At 36.7% G+C, this 16,208-nt stretch overlaps 1 protein-coding gene across 1 annotated transcript in view; it reads right to left on the reverse strand.

The window, feature by feature from the left end:
* Positions 1–2,408: 2,408 nt before the first annotated feature.
* Positions 2,409–16,208, reverse strand: part of LOC139734019 (plexin-A4-like) — a 32,809-nt gene continuing 19,009 nt past the window's right edge. The window contains exons 19-32 of the mRNA XM_071644826.1: positions 15,448–15,547; positions 14,492–14,734; positions 12,857–13,045; positions 12,215–12,437; positions 11,839–11,978; positions 11,004–11,125; positions 8,580–8,646; positions 7,927–8,073; positions 6,791–6,902; positions 6,079–6,179; positions 4,704–4,803; positions 4,111–4,196; positions 2,861–2,956; positions 2,409–2,420 (exon numbers count right to left, since the gene is read on the reverse strand). Coding sequence (XP_071500927.1) covers positions 2,409–2,420; positions 2,861–2,956; positions 4,111–4,196; positions 4,704–4,803; positions 6,079–6,179; positions 6,791–6,902; positions 7,927–8,073; positions 8,580–8,646; positions 11,004–11,125; positions 11,839–11,978; positions 12,215–12,437; positions 12,857–13,045; positions 14,492–14,734; positions 15,448–15,547 — 1,738 coding nt within the window. The remainder of the gene's footprint in view (positions 2,421–2,860; positions 2,957–4,110; positions 4,197–4,703; positions 4,804–6,078; positions 6,180–6,790; positions 6,903–7,926; positions 8,074–8,579; positions 8,647–11,003; positions 11,126–11,838; positions 11,979–12,214; positions 12,438–12,856; positions 13,046–14,491; positions 14,735–15,447; positions 15,548–16,208) is intronic.

Raw genomic sequence — 16,208 nt, forward strand, 5'->3', positions numbered from 1 at the left:
ACTTCCTTCTAAGTGCGTGCAAAAATATATATTTTAAACCTTGTTTGCATTATCCATCAAAACTTAATGAATATTTATAGTCAGATGGATAAATACATTCAGACGTAAGATGAGAATATTCTGTGAATGAAGAAGTCAGCTTTCACATTTAGGGCTCTTTTCCACTACATTTCATAGTTTAAATATTACGTACAATGTTTAAAATGGTTAATTTGGGCTTACATTATTCATTTTTACATCAATTCATGAGGTAAATAATTAAACAGGTGATATTTATTAATTCATACACAACTAAAATTATTACTTATATCTTACCAGATACGTTACCAAAGGTGATTCGATGTTTTTCAATAGTTATTTCCCCGGGAAAGCAATTCATATTTGTTTCCTGTGGAAATTCCAGATCGGATCGTTCCCTTTGCATGATTTGTGGGATTCGAAACTTTATTTGTAAGCGAAATTTGCAAAAAATACAAAGTGAATCTTAAGGTTATATTTCATTTCAGCAAAAAGCATATTTCAACCTACCACACAGAAATAATTTCTACCAATTAGCAAGGGATGACAACATCTTTACCTCTTGAAAAATCCCAATATATTTAGGGGGGACAGATGTCTTTTCCTGAACAGAAATTGGATCAAAACAATAAATTTAATTCAGCGTTAGGAGTCCATTACAACATGTAAATTTGCGGTAACGTATCTGATTGGTGATCAAAAATCATATATGATGCTCTATTTCAATTCATTTTTACTCAATGAATGGCCATCATTTAGAATGTTCCACTTTTTGTTTCGTATTTGACCGGTTTTGAAGTTTCCGAAAAACATCTTTGAATGTATTACTTTGTGGTTGATTTTTCGGTTTTACTCACATGGAATTGAACACTTAATCTGAGAATGGCCCATTTGTCTATTAAAGTGATGTAATTATGACATGAAAGAACTTGACTTCACATCTATCTTCAGACAGGTTCTATATATATATATATATATATATATATATATATATACACAAACGAAGAAACAAACTGGTAATGCATTCTTGGCCAGTAAAGCATGAGTTTATTCGACTCAAATTTTCGGCGTCCTACGCGTTCTTCAGTAATCTTGACAAAAAAATGCATTACAAGTTTGTTTCTTCATTTTCCGTGGAGCCAATACGTGAAATCTCAAAATGTTTGGATGTATATATATATATATATTCATACAGAAGTAATGAATCAAGTTCACGCGGTTGACTGCAGATTCATCCGTATTTATTGCAACTCTGAGTTTCATGCAACCTTCATGAGATACAATTGTCAGGCAATAATTACATCCCAGAATAATACAATTGAACAATGCATTTGATTGTATTGCATTGTTCAATGGTATTATTTCTTGGATGTATATATATATATATATATATATGCCCTTTGTAAATACCCGTACATCTCAAGCAATGACAGCATCTTCGTATCTACATAATTATTCAGATTCGTCAGGTTGTCGTCTGTGGTATTCTGTCTTTGGGTGTCACTTGAAGGTTGATTGTGGCATCAGAAGAGGGATTATTTTCCGTTTCTGAGAAAATATTTTCTGCTTTAGCGGTGGCAGCATAACGTGAATAACTCCCACAAAACCAAGATGCACCGATGCAGACGAACCTCTGGGGGTGTCTCGTCTCTGGTGGCGTAAAAGATGTCATCAACGAGCACGTTCAGGGATTGGTCCGCTGGGTCTGACCTCGGCATGTCGAACAGAGAAGGAATGCTGGCGAGAAGCCCCACCCAGAACTGCGTCAAACTGGAAGGAATCACAGGCACACAGACAAAATTGTGGGTTTTTATTGGCGAGTATCTTGAATCGTACCTGAGAACGCACGGAACAGATACCCCTGTGGAACCCATTCAGCATTTCCAAATTTAGATGCACCTCCCAGGCTTAGAAAGTTATTAGAAAGCGACACTAATTACAAACAAAAGTTCTTCATCAGATAAATGTCTCAATAACAGGCAAAGAAAAAAAAATTTCTATCAAATTGCTAATTAGGTGTTTCTGCATCATAAGCATTTTCATTACCAATTTCTCTTCCATCTTTCCGCCATGTAGTTCTCCATGCCAACTGCATATTCAATGGCCAGGTCATCGAAGATGTCGAAAAGATGCTTGACGGGAAGAGGAAGTTTAGATGGGAGCTTGAACATCGATTCCAACATGTACGTCACGTATGGACCGACAGCAGCCTGTAAAACGGGACGATGAGTTCATAAACAATAGTATGACCGCTAAAAATATATTTCATTTTATTTCATTCCATTTCATTTTCAACAACACAAAATATCAACATACACATAATAGTAGCACAAAATCATCACAATGTTTTAACAAAGAAAAATCATGTGCAAATTGACAATAAATTTTCCTCAGTTTCCTTTCTGATATAATAAAAAATGACACGGAAACTGATGAAAAGAAAAGAGAAATTGGTAATGAAAACGCTTTAAATATATCTAGTTCCATTAAAGCCTTTCCGGTATAATGTTCTGTCATCTTCGCTTCATCATTTTGCAAAATATTCACTAATAGAAACTGGGCACTGTGAAATAAGCTTCCTGTCAAACCTACAGAAAATTATGATTTGAATGATGTTGCTAGAATGAAGTGATATTTCATCCAGGAGTATTTGGAAATGTAAAACGAAAAATAAAAGTGTGAAATATACCACTCGCAAAAAATTCAGTGGACTTGATTAGCGTCGTTACAAGAGACTAGACTGGATCTCGTCTATTATTGGACATGCGTATATACATGTATAAAATGTTTATATCAATCAATCAATCAATCAACATATCTTTTTGTCGTATCAATAGCTTACCTTGGTGGTCAGCATGTGTGGTATGGCAAGCTTTTTGCCCAGACCGGCGCTTCTCTGCTTGATGGGGTCTGACGGGCTGATGTCGGCCATTTTCGTCTTCAGGATCACATTAAACGCAAAGTTACAAATCACTTCTGGTATCAAACGTTCATCGGTATACAATACAGATAGTTATACATTTCTATATTTTCTATCTGTATTCTTTAAGAAACAATACCTACGATACTTGCTTTTGCTGCTGCTTTTACAAATTACCAGTATAAAATGAATCCTAGAATATCGAAGTCTGTTCAAGCATCTGTCATTTCAAAAAAAAAACAAGACAAAAAAAAAAACGCACGCACACACACACACACACAAAACAAACAAACAATGAATTATTTTCTGAGTGCCAAACTTTTCAAAACTTCTACATACTGGGAGGACTATCAGCAGAAACATTTTTATTCTTGATTCTGATGATACATACATATTAATATACATTTATATACATTTTTCAAATTTCTTTAGCATTCATTCCCATATTCCAACTTTTATCGATCGATCGCCCACTATAAGTTATAATATATGTTTACAGTATTCTATTCTATGTATGTCTCCTGGTTGTATTATTCAATTTTCTAAATATTATGATTTTTTAGTATTCATTGAGAAATATGAAAATAAATGAAAAGAAATTAAATATTTCCATATACTTTTCGTTTGTACTGACGTATTTTGTACAATGTTCGGAAAGTTATATTCCTTCCTTCCTGTTTATGCCTAATATAATTATCATAATGTGTCATTTTTGTACCTGTATTCTCATTTGTTGCGCGAAAATGGAATGATATTGATGAGATCTTACAATACAAAGTAGCCAAAAATATTCGAAATATAAACTGCTACATGTCTTAAACATACTTCTTAGTCAAACAGTGGGTATTATTTCTAAGGATTTCGTTTTTTCTTTTCTTTTTTCAGAGCAGGAAACTCGCAATATATTTCATGAAGTTATATATATATATATATATATATATACAATATATATAATCCGTTTTACTAATACAAATCTTTTATTGATTTTAGTCTCCAATTCTAAGAGCTGCATTCAATCTAAAGTGACCATATCATATTCTGAAGTATGGGGCGAGAAAATCTTGAAGCATTTTGTGCATTCTATGCATCAGAAAGAATAATGGTCAAACCTTACGGATTTCCTAATAATTATGTTCCGTCAGTTGAATCGGTTGATAAGGTGTGTTACTTACCTTCAGATGCATTGCTCCGTGGTTGCTCTTTTTCTGGGTCGACGGACCCGGGGTAGTTTCTGTCTCTGTAGGCGTTATACTTTCGTCTGAGAAATAACGCCATATTCAAAGAACATCAGAGCATTCGCATTGAATACAAGTAACAAGCAATACCCGCGTGTGAAATTATCTGTTGGTCTATAGATACCAATTCACTCACACGTGAATCAGTTCTGAATCTTTATTCTTTCATTAAAAAAATAGAACCATTGTTTCTTTGGTCAGTTTGTTCGTGGTTATGTAACTATAATTTTTGGTTGTGTTTTTTGTTATGTAAGATGTATTTACATGTTATTCTGTATTTCCATTTGCCTTTGCCTTGTATTTTATGCATAATCCTGGAGGCAACCTACGCTTCTCATGTCACATTGTTTGTTTATATAACAAAGAATGCTGAACTACATCTTTAACATCAAGATGAGTTTATACATAGCGAGGTATGCTGAGCTAATGATATCTACGAGCTTTATACCTTTTAACATGAATTATTACAGAATCAAACTGTAGGAGAAATTTGTAACATACACTGAAATACGAATACAAGGAAAACTCACACTTATCCTCCGCAATAGCGTGGACATTAAGTTGTTGATATCCGCTTGAATCCGGCATAGCTACCTTTGGCCTAAGAGCTACTCGACTTCCATGATCCAACTTGAACGAGAGAGAGAGAGACGAAGCTTTTTAATTAGAGCTTCTCAAAGTGTCGTAATGAAGGAATGACGTGATACATCAACCGTCCTGACCAATGACCGACATTCACTTTTGAAACAATTATGTAAACGCGTATTGACCGATTCGGGTTCGTTGAGGGCAGCAGACATTTTACGGCGCAGGGCGCAGCCATAGTGGGTGTATCAGCCGACTCCCTCCCCCCCCCCCCTGCTCTCCCCCACCCCGGGGCAACATGTTTATCACGCACTTGTAACAAAGGTTCGCGCACTAAGCAAGCATTCGCGCACTCAGTACGAGACGCCTATTGGCTAAAGCAGTTTTTCATTCTGCGCGCGTGCTAATGTAGGGAGAGGGGTGGGGGAGTGCGGAGGGGGGGGGGGGGGGGGTCGGCTGATACACCCACTATGGCTGCGCCCTTGCCAAAAATACACATAGCGCGTCACAGAATCGGTCAATAGGTAGTTGTAACCTTCATTCATCTTCTTACTTTACCTCGATATCATCAAGGTCATTTCAGACAGGGCCGGTTTGCAATTGTTGATGGGACATATTGGAAATTATATACCTCATTTCTAGAATCCTCTCATCTGATTGGTTAAAAAGGGGAGTCATGAAAATAGCTGTGCCCTGTTTTTGAGTTACTGTGACCGGGGCCCGGGCACAGTTAGTAAATAGGTTTGGAGACAGTCGCGACCCCGTACACATAGATCGCTCATAATGTACGCACCAATGATACGACCGCCGCGCAGTCGATGCGCGTGCTGTAAAAGAGACTAGCGGACTGGTTTGGAGACAGTCGAACCCCCCCCCCCCCCCCCCCCGCGTACACTGTACACATAGATGATCGCTCATGTACGCACCAATGATACGACCGCCACGCTGTCGATCAGCATTGATTACGGGTGCTGTAAAAGAGACTAGAATCTATATTTTCGGTATCTATATTTCGGAATCTATATTTTTGGTATATAAAACAAATAATGACTGCTTGATATTTGGGGTACAGTTAAAATTATGTAGGCCCTCGGTGATGTGAAAACCATAACCATGCCCTCAGCTTCGCTTCGGGCATAGTTACGGTTTTCACATCACCTTGGCTCCATAATTTTAACTGTGCCCCTCATAGCAGTCATTATTTGTATACTAAGTTTCTGAAACTTAACATTTAATTAAAGGAAACATAACATAAGGAAGTACGTAGAGTAACGACACGTCAGCTGAGCTGATGCCGCGTAAAATGCCTGTAACGCTTACCCCATACGTTTTTAGCGTATTCACACGCCCCGAAACATGGCCGCCAGTTCCTTCATCCTCGTCTCGTAAGATCAGGTATGTTCCGGCGTCTTTCAGCCAAACTTGAAGTGTGGAATAGTGGAGGAAACTTGACCATCAAAGTCTGGATTGTATCATTGATATTAAAGACTGAACATTAGAGGTTCTTGATCTTCATCAGTAAAGAAAACGATGAAAACTCTGTTATATTCATTGTTACACAGAGGTAATGACATATACAAATAGTGTTCTTTTACAATAACCTTTGTACCAATGATTTAACATGGTACCTTCATATTCTCACATACATAGTAAAAAAAAAAAAATGCGTTAATTCGACGAAACTGAAGAACCCACCTCTGTTCCCAATCCGGATTCAAGCTACTTAACTACAACTCTGCTACCACTCTGCAGTGCGCTGATCTTCAAATATGAATGATGCACTATACAGAAGATGAAGAACTACTATACCCACTATTATCCGTTCTGTACATTATCCATTGCAAGCGTTGAGTAGAGAAATGTATGCAATGCGTTCACATCAATCATTAAAGAGTGTCTAGTCAAGAAAAAGTCAGGGTCAACGTGAATGAATTGTGGCGTAATTCATGTGTTCAACAATCAAAGGTAATTCGTATAATTATAGACCTACCTACATCCAAAGCGTCTCCATTTCTAGGGAGAAGACACTGACCAGCATTCCAAATAGAATCTAGGATTTTCTGTTTTGCCTGTCCAACGCTGTCAGTATCCAAGACCTTTACGTTGAGGAAGGCGTTGTCATCTTCATCAACGACGAAAAGCGTCTGGCAAAATAGAAAGAGAGAGAGAGATTCGAAGAGAGAAAAAGATCTATCATTCTACTCGGACAAAATTTTAAGTGCATGAGTGAGCCTTTCATGATAACAAAAGCAAGACATGAAACACCTTGGGACATTTTGTTCGAAAATTGCATCTGAAAGACCAGTGATGTTCGTTGTTCCGTGTGTTCGTTTACAGCATTATAGTTCTTATATAACATCCCTGGGAAAATGAAGTAGGGTTTGATTATCAGAGAATTTGCTGCGTCAATCCAAAAAATCCAAAATTCCGACAGTTCAATTTCTTTCTTTCTTTCTTTCTTTCTTTTTTTTTTTTTTTTTTTTTTGCAGAGAGTGAACTAAGAGTTCGGTATGATATAGATCAACTTTTCAGGTAATGAAACTATATTTCATGTTTGTAAAGTTTATGATATGTATCCTATATTCTTTACCTGGTCGAATAAATAATAATAATAATAATAATAATGATAATAATAATAATAATAATAATAATAATAATAATAATAATATTCAAAAATTAAATAAAGTTGTAGCTAAATAAAGATTGTAGTTGCTGTCATAAAGTAAGGTTCGCTAAAATCAAAGTATTCATTGGAGTTGCCTTGGGGGAGGGGGGTGCCGTAGACTTGTTGTCATGGGGGAAAGTGGCTGATTAATGATGTCCCTGAAAAGCAACAAATAAATAAACAAACAAACAAAGAAAACACTCTATCACAAACGCAGACCCAAATCTGAATCTCTACAAGATATTCAGGGTATATTCTTAGGAACTGTGGTGGTTAATGATGGTTATTGACCTTTTTTACTACCTCTCTAAGAGGAAAGTGGACTTAGCAGAGAGTCAAGACGGATTTTTCTGCCTCGGCATAACGCCGATCAGATGTCATCGTTCTGGAATAGAGTGAATTAAGTTTCAATTTTCGATGAGTTATCCTGGCCTGTCCAGCTCGAATACGGTAAATTCTTCGAAACTCCGGATGATTTGACGATCATGTCTGCAGATATTTACCACTTCTTGGAAGCTGATATCCTGATCGAACAACCGATTGTAATCCAGCGTGAAATAAGCCTCGTCAGTAGTGACATCGACAGGTCCTTTTTCACACTGCGTCTTCATTGCTTGATACAGCATGAACATCGGGTACAGCACGTGCCTCTGAGTGTAAGAAGACATCGAAACTGAAAGCATATCATACAATATCAAGAACTGTTAGGATTGCACATACCGAACCAAGTGCACAACTTGGCCTGTCCCTAACCTTGTTATCATTTGTTTTATAAGTTATTGTTGGTGTTGTTGCCTCCATCCAATGCACTCCTCAAACAAAGTCATCAAAATATGACAGAGGGATAGAGTCATGAGAATCGCCAAAACTTCTTCATAGAAGGGATTGGCATCGTCTTTTTGATGACTTACATATCATTTTAAAACTTTAATATGATTTATTGCAGGAAGAGAAAACATACACGATTTCATAACGCGGCTTGACACCACAGTGTCACACAGCACACCCACACATCTATAACACGTAAGCGTAAAATCAATGCAATTATATAAAAATAATTTTATTTGCTGCCAATTGATCAAGCTCAATTAATGTACTATAGGAAGAGCAATATCCTTTTGACACAACAACAATAAGAAAAATAATATATCCATACCTTAATGTATCCGTACATGCACAGGGCGATCCAGTTGGTGACCAACTTATTAACGATGGTATCCGGCCTTACACAACAACAACAACAACAACAACAACACAAAACAAACAAAAAGCAGAAAAAAATGAAGTTAAACGTTTGCTTACTAGATAATATCCGCATCAATGATTTCAATATTAGTAAAAAGTCGTGCAAAGTGTTTACACTCTTCATCAAGATGAAATCGACTTAAGTATCTTTTTCCTCGCAACTTACGTGTTTTTAAATTAAAAAAAAAATAAGCAGGCGTCACGGAAATGCATTTGAGTCAAATGCTTTAATCACATGACAAACGGGATATCAGTTGATTAAAAAAACCATGACATGTTAATAATGCAATATAAGGTATACAAGATTTTAAAAAAATTGTTTTCGGGCCATTGAGATGACAGGAAACATAAACTTTTCTAGTCCCTTTGGTGAAAAAAAAAATCACAATTGTACTGACAGTTTATAATATGACCAAAGATTTTAAAGTCGAAGAAGTTGAATCATGCCTTCTGTCTCATATCTCTTACTTTCCAAACAAGCGCTCCAATCTGCCCGAAGATCGTGCTGTTGTTTCGACCCTATCTCGAACCAGCAATGATATCAACCTTGTTGATACAAAACGGTTGCATTAGAGGGGAAAAGAAATAATACACAAGTAGAGAAGCATTATGCAAATATTCAGACATTGTATTATCAAATCCACATTGCTTTCGTTTGGACAACTATAACTGCAAAGTGATATCATGATATGTATCTTTTCATTTAATACTATTATCTTGACATAATCTTTTTTGCAGATGGGCAGTGGTGTTCTTCTTGTAAACGTGTGCTAGTCGGGAAAGCTTGCCAAAACAGGATTTTAAACACCTAATCAAACTATTCAATAAATAAATATGTTTATGACAACGTGTTGATCTAGCCACTGCCACGCAGTCTGACAGTATTTTGCTGATATTATATGGACAAACAGACAAAATAAGTCCTATTATAGTGCGTATCTCATATTATGACCTCACACAGGCACCAAGAGTAAAAGTAAATGCCAGAGTAATCATGTTATTATGGACATACCTATACTCAAAAACACAGGCAGCCAAATATTGTCTTGTCGACGCCTTAAGATAATCTTTGTAAGCAAGTAGAACTGAAAAGATTCTATCTTACTGCATCCATGCCGGCATTTTTCAGGAATCATGTCTGAGTATAATGCGTCCAGAAGGGTTTCATTACCGCTTTATCAAGCTTAAATCAACTTACTTTGAAAAGTAGATGCTCTTGCCCTCACTCAAGTAGGCTAAAGACAGAAGTGATGCGATCAGTTCCCTGCTGAGGAAAATTGACATGAACGCTGTCGTTATTTCACTGAAGGTATTGTGCTATAAGATATCACACTGTCAAATCTTGATTGCTTTTAGCAGAATAAGCATATTTCCCCCTGTTAACATGTCATTTCCTTTTTTAATCTTTATCTTTTGTTAGATATTTCATTTGCATTCTTCCCAGTCTAAAACGACAGGAAATTATTGGGCAAATGTTCTAAATGGGAGTGAATGTGCCAAGACGCTGAATTCATGTTATTTTAGTTCCTCCAGTTTCCATTGCAGTAGTTAAACCAGTGAAAATTATGGAAATTCTTTTGCACGACACATCATTTCAGTCATGCTTAATACACATAGTACGCGGATATGAAGTAGACACAAAGACATCAATGATATTGAAACGGGGCTTTTCTTTATGCAGAATCTGCACATTGCAGATGAAAAATAAAAAAAAAGCGATATGCTAGAAACACGGAATTAATAGATTACAAAACAGGCTCCACTGCCAAAAAACGTATATTTAAGCGCTTTGAAGAGAAACATGGAAACATTTGAGAAGGAAATATATTCAGCATATTCTGGAAGTAAAGGAAAATCTTTGATCAGATTACTGGAAGGTATTTGGTAGTAATGAAAATCTTCAGAGTTGAGGAAACTGCATGAATGTTGGCACAATGGTAGACCAGTGTATTATAAATCGATGCAAATGATTGGATGAGTCCTTCTCTCTCTCTCTCTCTCTCTCTCTCTTTACAAACGGTCATTGTACCCCTACTTCGGCTTAAAAAATGTATTAATCTTAAGATATGTTGAATTCGCATTCTCACTGCACATCTAACGGGATTCTGGAAGTGAAAAACAATACTGACTGTACTGACAGGATGAGCACATGCAGATTTATATTAATTTGTTATAATTATGAGATATACCCCTGTCACAGGCATGGAAGATGTTACTCTTCATCGAGAACTATCAGTTTTGACGTTTTTGATTATTTTTTTCTAAATTAATATCTGACTATTGGGCCATTGACAAATGTTCTTGAGAGGACTTATTGACATTAATAAGTACTTACTTCGTAGGTGGTTTGTTTTGATTTTTCACGTCAAGAGCTTTTATGACGTCAACAACTGTGTCTTCGTTCTTCAGCGACCGATAAAAAGACATCAATGACTGTTCCATGAAGTCTTCCATATACTGTGACACACGAAAAAAAAGAGACGAAGATAAAAACCAATGGGAAAGACATGTAACAGACGTCTCGTGTTTTCCAAAGTTGCAGTGACCGCAGATATCTCGACATGTGGACAATGGTAATTGTGTGGCATCTTTTCATGCACTTGTCAGTAGGTTTCACAACTTGTTGTCTTCTAACCATGATTATACTTTGAAAAAATGTTTTTATTAATAATTTACAGATCGGCAGTTTCGATCTTAACAAATTTAATTTGTAGAGGGAGACAAAGTGAAGAAGCTCGCCCATGATTATGACTTCGTTCAGCGTGTAGCTACCTAAATAAGTCGCAACCAAAATAATACAGATTTGTGACGTATTCACTGTGGTTACGTAATACATTACAGGAAGATTTGCCATCGGGGTGAAATTTACAATAGGCGTTTTCACATCAGCCCGACAAAAATCCAAGCTCGAGATATTTTTCGCAGAAAATAGTCAGCAAAATAGCGCGATATTTCGAAACATCGGGCTGATGTGAAAACGCCTTATAACGCATGCAGTCAAATAGCGCGATCATTCATGTGTTCGAAATGAGAGTGAATTTCCGAGCTTCAGCTGGTCTCTTCTGCATGGCGTACATGAAGCAATTGAGAAGTGAAGAATTTACAAATGAATTCATTGTATAATGTCTGTTTCAATTAAAATGGAGAATTTCCTCTCGAGTTTCCCCTACCTCTGGATCGGATGTCTCAGGACGAACTCCAAGTCCACCAAAGAGCATGACTGTTACGTACTGGTTGTGATCTCTGAATGGGATGCCGTACTTCTTGACTCTATCATCCACATCTGTCAGCTCGAGTTTAGTATCAGGCACTAAAAACAAACAAACAAACAAACAAACACCACAGAAACAGTGTTCATGAAGTAATAAACTTGCCCTTCATCGAAGGGGATATACCTGTACATATTAATGGTACATTAATATTTTGTGAACGCATGTCGAAATAAGAAGTCATAATCATTTTCTTTGGATGGGGACAATTTATACACTACGAATATACGAAAATAGAAGCTGAAAAAAGTAATTGAATACTATTTCGTTCACATACCTTCTCTTAGTCTTGATCTCAGTCGTCGCCGTCCCAGCTCTAATTCTTCTCTTACTTGATTTGCTTCTCGCCTCTTCTTAGTAAGCCTCCGTCCGACAACCACAAACACAAACAGCATGACAAGAATGGCCACGACCATTACTGATATAACTATCGGCAGGATATTCAGTTCTGAATTTGTCTTGACAAAACCTGGTAAGAACTCCAAATTTCCATGAACGACCTGAACAAAATCCCAACATGTAACATCTCAACATGTTTATTCAAATGCTGTAAATTACTTTGCTATTTTTAAGGGGGGGGGGGGGGGCGGGAGCTGAAATATATCAACGGAAGTGTCAGGTACCTGAGCATTGTTGATTACATGATTAGCTCTACAAGAACATGATAGACGTGATTTAATGTGGAGCCTTGTCCAAGGATTTCAGTATAGTCATCATCCACGGGAAGTTGGAAAGGTACGAAGCAAATCGAGCTGATATACTTTGTCGGGACCAATGGATACTTATATGTCCTCTTTAGGTCTATGTTTTCTTCTCATAAGCTTTATAAGATGACAAATAACTATGACATCTACATGCGAAAGGAACAATATACCAAATTACAATTCATAGAAATCTTTATGAAAAACGACCGACTCACGTGGACTGCTGGAAGATTTCTTGTCACTCCTTCCCCTAGAGAACCATTTCTAAATCCTCGCGTTGGTGCACTGTCTGGCATCTCACAAATCAGCTTTTCGCTTTTCAAGTTTCTGACTACACATATACCATCTCCGCCGACAAAGACCTGCAAATCACCTTCATTGCTTGCAAGGTCAAGATTACTTCCCTGAATATATAAAATGTGGATGAAGGAAAACAAATGAGCAGAAGCAAAGCCAACAGAAAGTTGCGATTAAAAGAGAACACCAACTACTAGTATAGGCAGGGCTCGACACTAACTTTATTTTTCGGTGGCCCGAAGGGGCCACCAAAATCATCAATTTCAAATTTTTGGTGGCCCGAGGTGGGCCACCAAATTTGCCCTTTTCTGAAATTTGGTGGCCCGACTTTCATTTTTGGTGGCCCCGGGCCACCGGGCCACCGTTAATGTCGAGCCCTGCTATAGGGTTATCAAAGTAAACTTTAGAATAAAGTGCTGAACTTTCCATGATTCTATATGCATTGAACAAAGCGTAACTACCACAACGGTCATGTTCTATATGATACTTCCAACGCACCCATCACTTTTTTATAGAATAGAATTACAACACAATGGATGTAAAATACCATACATTTGATTTTGAATATCACATTTGAAAATACATTTCTTTCGAGAAAATCCTTGAACAGGCTAAATTCCTGCTAGAAAATGTTGCTCATCCTACGTCTAATACTGCCGATAGACGACTACCTGGCACTTGTATCGTGTATGGGACATACAATTTTAAAACTCTTTGTACCTTCGGAATTCAAACTCAGATGTAGTGCAACATAATTATTATCAGTAACCACAAAATGTTATAATCTTGCTCATGTTAACGTACAAGATTGTTTTCTTCACTTTTCTTACGTTTTTGTCTCCCCACCCCTTGCATTTGCTTTTTCTTTACCCTCCACATCAACAGCTTCCCCGCTTCTTCACTCTCGACTCTCTCTTTTTTCACTTATACACTTCTGACCCTGTTAATTTAGTGCACTGGAAAAAAAAAAAGAATATTCATCAAGAGGGGAACTCCGGTTCGAGATGGCACACTTTGATTTTGATAAGCTAGTAAACGTGAACAGAGTGTCATTATTATACAGTTTCATTTTGAATTCTATTGATATAATGTCAAAGGTGCAAGTAAGGTTGTTCTACATTTCTCTATTGTTTTGTCTATTTCTTTTCTAACCAATAATTTTGCTTGATAGTATTGCCTCAAACTTTCAATAAGACGAAAGAAATGCTGCAGTGCTTTCCCTCCCCGAGTTGACGACTGTGTATATGGTAGTGTATACTTTGCTGATGATTGTTCAATATAGATAGTGATAGATTGATTGATTGATTGATTGATTGATTGATTGATTGATTGATTGGATTATAGTGTATCTTAACATTTTTCATCAATTTTGGGGAACTCTGGAACCACAATTTGAACCCACGAGGTCAACCTTATGGAAGCATTTTCAGAGATCAGTTTGAATGTGTAAAGGACAAAATACAACTTCCTTCTCATGCATCACGTGGTCTTCACACAAATAATTTGCCACTAATGACATTTCAATTGATTTCACTTTCATTTGCAAGTCTTACCCTGAGTTCTAGCAAGTTGTTTTCAGGTAGATTGACAATTGAATCTGGTCCATCAAACTTGTAGTAGATTGGATCTGGGAAGTATGTGATATCTCCCGCGACGATGACAAGACCATCGAAGTCAAATTGTAAGGAAGCCGTAAGACCTTCCTCAGACTGTCTCCTCCTCCGTGAGGCCGTGTCCCCAGGATGTGGCGGGGAGGGACAGGTAAGGACAGTGGCACTTCCATTGCCATTACAAATCTTAAAAGAAAGGCAAACAGAAGTACAATAAACCATATTCAGAGTTTTACATTTTGAATTACATTGTAGTTTATAATTTACTGACAAGGGATAAATCTTTACGACATGAGAGAGTAGTACAAATATTTGTCAATGCATATTGTTGTCATAACGTACAAACCAAGCAGTAGAAAATTTTCCAATTTTTTTTTCTCGTGGTAGTGGCACTGACATAAAGGAGATATTACATCATTATTGGATTACGCAGGTGTAGAAATATAATACCAAAACCGAATTACAAATTCTAACCACGTTGCCAACTGTCTAATCTACGCAGTCTTTATGAAAGCTTGACATGCTTTTATTTCAGTATCTTTGATTAATGCAATGCAGAGCAAGGACTTCTCGCCTTGTATTCAATCACGCAAAAATGGCCGATCCCATGAAGCTTAAAATTTCAATGAAGTCTGGTCGTATTTTCTGAAAATCAAACATGAGCGAATGTACAGGTAATATCACTAGGAAGTTAGTATTTCGAATTCATACATAATGTCATTTGAAGGCACTTGGGAGAGCATTCAGAAGACACATGTGGAATTCTTTTTGTGCAAAGTAAATAACTATACATGCTCATTGGAATTGCCAATGACGGGCTAAAATTTACTCAACTGATTAACAAATTTATTGGAAACATTTAGTGAAAACAAAACAGAAACAATAAACTATGTACAGACCGCTGATGTCTCTGCTTCAGAAGTTTGTGATACTGCTTTGATGACTGGCATCTGAATCAAGTCGAATCTTTCTCCAGTGACCGTTATATCCAGACCTCCTCTGAATTGAAATAATTAGGAAGATGATGTATTATTCTAAGGTGTTACATGTAAAAATTTTGCAGTATTTAAAATCCTGAAGACCTATATCTCGGTCCTATTTCATGAAGAGCATTCCTATGATAAGGCATCAGGATAACTATGACTATAACTATAACTGTCAAAGTTAAAGTCAATCTCCTTCAATTATGTCATTGTAACTTTTATGTGTAGTGCGAGTCTTAATACCGGTAAGACCGAAATGAAAACAAGGCATTATCTCGGTTCTTCTAATTGAAAAGATGAATTTGAATTTATAACTCATTCCTATCCCTTCCGTTTGGACAAAAATTAAGACTTTCCAAACCTAGAACTGAATATTTGAAGAAAATTTTTAATCATTTAATGTAGATAATTTTATGCTAAGGAATATAAAGATTTCCCCCAGTTTCCATTTATTTAAATCTATAATAAGTATATTTTACGGTCATTGCCCCGTTAATGTTTTGTTGTTGTTGATGAGAAAGAGTTATAACTGAATTATCTGAAGTAGTGCAGGTTACTATAAGTTATGATTTATCATTTTTTCCCTTCTCTTTCCCTTTGTATCCTTTTCTTTTATTTGCTTGTATCAGCTGTAATATGCGATGCTCTTGTTGTTTTTTTTCTCTCTCAATTTATGT

This window comes from Diadema antillarum, unplaced genomic scaffold (genome assembly GCF_040938485.1).
Source record: "Diadema antillarum isolate AM-2024a unplaced genomic scaffold, OU_Dant_1.0 seq00000507_RagTag, whole genome shotgun sequence".
Classification (NCBI taxonomy): domain Eukaryota; kingdom Metazoa; phylum Echinodermata; class Echinoidea; order Diadematoida; family Diadematidae; genus Diadema; species Diadema antillarum.